Source organism: Trachymyrmex cornetzi, unplaced genomic scaffold, assembly GCF_001594075.2.
Source record: "Trachymyrmex cornetzi isolate Tcor2-1 unplaced genomic scaffold, Tcor1.1 scaffold2998, whole genome shotgun sequence".
Classification (NCBI taxonomy): Eukaryota; Metazoa; Arthropoda; class Insecta; order Hymenoptera; family Formicidae; genus Trachymyrmex; species Trachymyrmex cornetzi.
In genome coordinates, this window is record NW_017297689.1 from 6,133 (window position 1) to 11,209 (window position 5,077).

Here is a 5,077-nt window from a genome sequence, read left to right on the forward strand (position 1 = left end):
CCAAACTAACCTCTATCGTTGCAACACAATTACCGCGTTTCTGCTTATCTGTCGTAATTCTTCGATAGTCCGATTAATTGACTACCGATCCGGCTCGAAGGACCAAAACTATGTTAGGGAAGTTTTCTGTAGAGAATTCCCTTTGCTAAAAAATGCTTTTATTCCACAAAATTATATGCTTACAGAATGTCTTTCTTAATGCTTACAATAACGAACGAAACGAAGTACAGAACCGAACAACACACCGCGCGCACCTTCTCTCCAACCATTAAGCGCGCCATCTATTAGAGGCGTATTGCACTGTTTATTAAACTAAATGTAAAATGAAATGCTGTAATATAATGGTAATAATAAACGATTGAGCAAAAGAACGTAAAGCCTTAACATTCCGCCCCTCTTGAAAGGGCATCTTTCAATTAAACTGTATGTCACATACTTGACAATATTGCTACTGACTACAAATAAAGTTATCTAATGGTAAATAATGAATTATACAACTTAAGACTAACAATTTTAATTGAATAACTGAGTTATTAGAATCTACAAACTTGTATGATAGAGTCTCTAGTTTTTATAGGGAAGGGCACATATCTTCTTAACGGCGCGCTTGTAACTTCCCGTGGACGTCCGTACAGTTATTACTCTTATGACACCGTCCTCTCCTGGATGCAACGCTTCGATCCGTCCTAATTTCCACTGCAGCGGAGTTAGGTTGTCCTCGATCAAAAGAACCAAGTCTCCAACCCGTACCACGTCGTCACCCTCTTTCCATTTGGTTCGGGCTTGTAGTTGCTGTAAATACTCCTTCTGCCATCGTTGCCAGTAATGCTGGCGTAACTTTTGAATGTGTTGCCATCGAGATAAATGCGTATCCTTGATACTCAATAAATCCTTTTCAACGGGCATTGTTAAGGCGTCTCCAATAAGGAAATGGGCGGGTGTGAAGGGTTCTAAGTCGTTGGGATCTGATGATAGAGCTGTCAGTGGCCTACTATTTAAAATACCTTCAATTTCGACCAATAAGGTATAATATTCCTCAAAGGTATAGATCAAACCCTTCATGGTGATTCATAAATGGCGTTTGACGCTTTTAACGGCAGTCTCCCAAAGTCCTCCGAAATGTGGCGATCGGGGAGGTATGAAGTGCCACTTTATATTCTGCGTTGCCAATCTTGTCGCGATGCAAGACTCCTGCGTCTTGAGAAACTCATAGATTTCCTTAAGCTCGTTTGCAGCACCTACCAGGTTAGTGCCATTGTCCGAGTACACATGAGAGCACGTTCCCCTTCTTGCACAAAAGCGTCGAAAGGCGGACATGAAGTCCTCAGTTGATAGGCTGCTAACTAATTCAAGATGTACAGCTTTCGTTTTAAAGCAAACGAAAACTGCTACGTAGGCTTTGCTGATAGGAAGGTTACCTCTTCTCTTGCTTTCTCGAAGGCTAAATGGACCCGCGAAGTCAATTCCACAAACGTTAAATGGTCTGATATCGGTGGTAACTCTAAATGCTGGTAAATCTGCCATCTTCAATTTGGGAATGCTTGGTCGGTATCTAAAGCACGATATACATCGTCTCACAATCTTTCTAGCTTCTCGTCTTCCCGAAAGAGGCCAATATCGCGTCCTGATGTCTGCTAACAGCTGCTGAGGCCCACAGTGGTGTAATTTAATATGCTCTTGTCTTAATAAGATCTCCGTGATGTGATGTCTCGCTGGTAGAACAATCGGATGCCTCTGATTGTATGGAAGGTCTGCGTGTTTTAATCTGCCCCTTACTCTGATGACTCCTGCTTCATCCAAAAAGGGGTTGAGTGCAGCTAATTGACTATTAGCAGGTACTTCTTTTCCTTGCTGTAATGAACATGCTTCTCGCGGGAACCGTTCCGCTTGCACCATGCGGCTGATAATCAGTTCTGCTCTGTTAAGTTCCTCGGGATTTAAAGCATTAAAATTGCGTTGATTTGACAGAATATCCCTAAATCGTAGACAATATGCTATAATTCTCTTGAGTTTGCTGAAGGAAGAATATCTCTGAAGAACATCCTGTCGAGACTCTGCTGCTACAAATACATTTTCTTTCCGTAGTTCTATTTTAGCAGTTGGTACATTTGCGATTGGCTTAGGCCATTGATCTTCGTGTGCGAGCCATGTAGGGCCATGCCACCACAAGCTATTTGATCTCAACTGATCGACTGTAGTTCCTCTTGACAACATGTCGGCAGGGTTCTGGGCTGAAGGCACATGATGCCACTTGGCTTCTGGTATAAGTTCATGTATTTCTGTGACTCGATTTGCGTAATATGTCTTTAATTTGTGAGGAAGTGTATCTAGCCAACACAGCACTATAGTGGAGTCACTCCACAGATGGACATCTTTGATTGTATGCTTCATAGCCTTTATTACTGCTGCTAGCAATCGAGCTAATATAAGTGCTGCACATAGTTCTAGTTTAGGTAGCGAGATCGTTTTTAGAGGTGCTACCTTTGCTTTGGAACACATGAGGTATGATTTGCGTTCTCCTTGCTTCGTTTCATAGACGCAGTAGATGCTAGCGCCATACGCCTTTTCCGAGGCGTCTCCAAACCCATGGAGCGTGAATGATTGCTTGCTGTTTTGTGGGTTGAAGTTTCTGGATATCCGGAATTGGTTAAGCGTTTCAAGCGAAGCATAGTAATTAGACCATGCTTCGTAAAAAGCTGGCGGAACCGGATCATCCCAACCTACATCTAGTTTCCATAAATTTTGCATAATTATTTTGGCTACGATCAACACAGGCCCTATTAATCCTAATGGATCGTATATCCTCGCAATTTGCGACAGAATACTGCGTTTCGTATTTTGATTGCTGTCCGTCAGACTTACTGAATATTGTAACTGATCTTTAGATGAGTCCCATAGCAAACCTAGCGTCTTCGAAGGCACTGCATCATCTAAAACCAATAGTGAATCTTCTTCGATCTCTTGAGAAAGACCTTGTAATATTCTTGTATCACTCGCTCTCCACTTCCTGAGAGGAAATCTTGCTGCTCCAAGTAGTTCTGATAGCTCATTCCTTAATTTGATTGCTTGTTTTAATGTGTGACTGCCTGTTAACACGTCGTCCATATAAAAGTCTTGAAGTAATGCTGCTGCTGCTGCCTTTCGCGTCATTGCCTCCGGCTGCGTTGCTAGATGTCTTAAACAACGCATGGCTAAAAATGGTGCACATGTAGTTCCATATGTCACGGTATTCAATGAGTATACCTGAATCGGATCCGTGGCGTCATATCTCCAAACAATCCTCTGAAGATCTCTATCTTCTTCGGCTATCCAAATTTGCCTGAACATCATTTTAATATCTGCCGTCATCACATACTGGTGTGCTCTGAATCTAATCATAATTTCCCATAAATCTCTCTGAAGGTTGGCTCCGCTTAACAATTTCTGATTTAAAGATGTGCCGGTTGATGACTTAGAAGATCCATCGAAAACTACACGTAGTTTTGTTGTTAAGCTTGTTATCTTGATTACTGGTTGATGCGGGAGGTAATAGTACTCCTTTTCTGGCATGGAATATGGTGGTTGGACTATGGACATATGTCCTAATTCTTCATACTCCTTTACAAATTTATGATAGTCTGCTTTCAACTTCGGTTGCTGATTTAGCTTTCTTTCTATCGCTAAGAATCTTTTGATTGCTATGCTCTCCGAATTGCCTAGCTTGATGGACTCGTCTCTTGGCATACGCACTATGTATCTGCCATCCTGATCTCTTCGCACAGTATGCAAGAACAGATCTTCTGCTAATTGCTCCTGTGGCGTATATAAATTCTCCCGTTGCTGAATCGGGGATTCCTCAATGCTCCAGAATTTTATTAACTGCTCGTTTAGATTTATAGCTGCTATATTACAAACTCGTTTGTTGCTCAATGCTCTCGGATTTATTAGTTCACCTCCTACTATCCAACCTAGCTGCGTCTCTTGCAGCCTAGGCAAGGAATCGTTGAGTTCTCTTTGTCCAGCACTCATTAATGTCCAAAAGTGGCTGCTTTCTAGAAGGATGTCTATTGTTCCTGGTAAATTAAAACTTGGATCTGCTAAATTCAATTCTTCTGGAATATCCCAGTTATGCGTATTAACCTTGATGTGTGGTAACCTTTCCGTTATGGATGGCATTATTAAACAATCTAATTCTGCCGAAAACTCATTATGCATCGACTTGATTCGTATGCTAGTTGATTCTTTCGCTGTAATTTGCGTTTGACTTATACCGCTAATTGGCACCTCAACTCTGTTTCCCTTTAACTTTAATTTTCTTGCTAAGTCCTTGGTGATGATATTACTTTGTGAGCCTGGATCCAGCATGGCTCGACAGACTCTCCAATTTCCTTCATAGTCCATGACGTATATTTTAGCTGTAGCTATGAAAACTATAGATTCGGTAAGTCGCGTTGTATGCACTATCACTGCTGCTTCTTTACCCGATGCTTCTGTATTAGCCCTTAATTCCTTTGATAAACCTGTTGTGTTGGATTTGTCTTTGCTGTTCATCCCTGTTGTGGTCTTGTTTTCTATCTGCTCTCCTTGATCCATATGCAAAATCGTGTTATGCTTTTTCGAACATACCTTGCAAGTAGAGGCTATACACGCTTGAATATAATGACCTTTACGCAAACAATTAAAACATAACTGTCGCTTTCTTACTTCTTCCCTCTTTTCTGAAACTGACAACTTCTGAAACTTCTCACATTTCGATACATGATGTTGACCTTCGCAAAATACGCACGATGGTAATGTAGCTGCCACGTTTACTTTTTTGCCGACTTTTTTGAGTGCTGTATACTTCGCATGCTCTTGCTTATTCTTCGATCCCTCTACTAATTCCAATGTGTGAGCTCTAGTTGTTAAAAATTCTAACAACGCCTCTAGAGATGGCATGCTGTCTGCATCTCTCTTGCCTATTTCTAATTCCTAGTCCTTTCTTGTTGTGTAATCCAGCTTGTCACTCAGCAAATAAATGAGAATGGTTTCCCAGTGTGCTATAGGCTGCTTCAGTACTTCTAATGCCCTGACATGAGTTCTGATAGAATCTATGAAA

The 5,077-nt window shown here is 41.3% G+C and overlaps 1 protein-coding gene across 1 annotated transcript; it reads right to left on the minus strand.

Moving 5' to 3' along the window:
- Positions 1-1,068: 1,068 nt before the first annotated feature.
- Positions 1,069-4,917, minus strand: LOC108762467 (uncharacterized). The gene has a single exon (XM_018509484.1). The coding sequence runs from the start codon at positions 4,915-4,917 to the stop codon at positions 1,069-1,071; it is 3,849 nt and encodes a 1,282-aa protein (XP_018364986.1).
- Between the last annotated feature and the right edge of the window lie 160 nt (positions 4,918-5,077).

Excerpts from the sequence above, each read along its gene's own strand:
- LOC108762467 (XM_018509484.1), bottom strand. The coding sequence starts at position 4,917 with ATGCCATCTCTAGAGGCGTTGTTAGAATTTTTAACAACTAGAGCTCAC.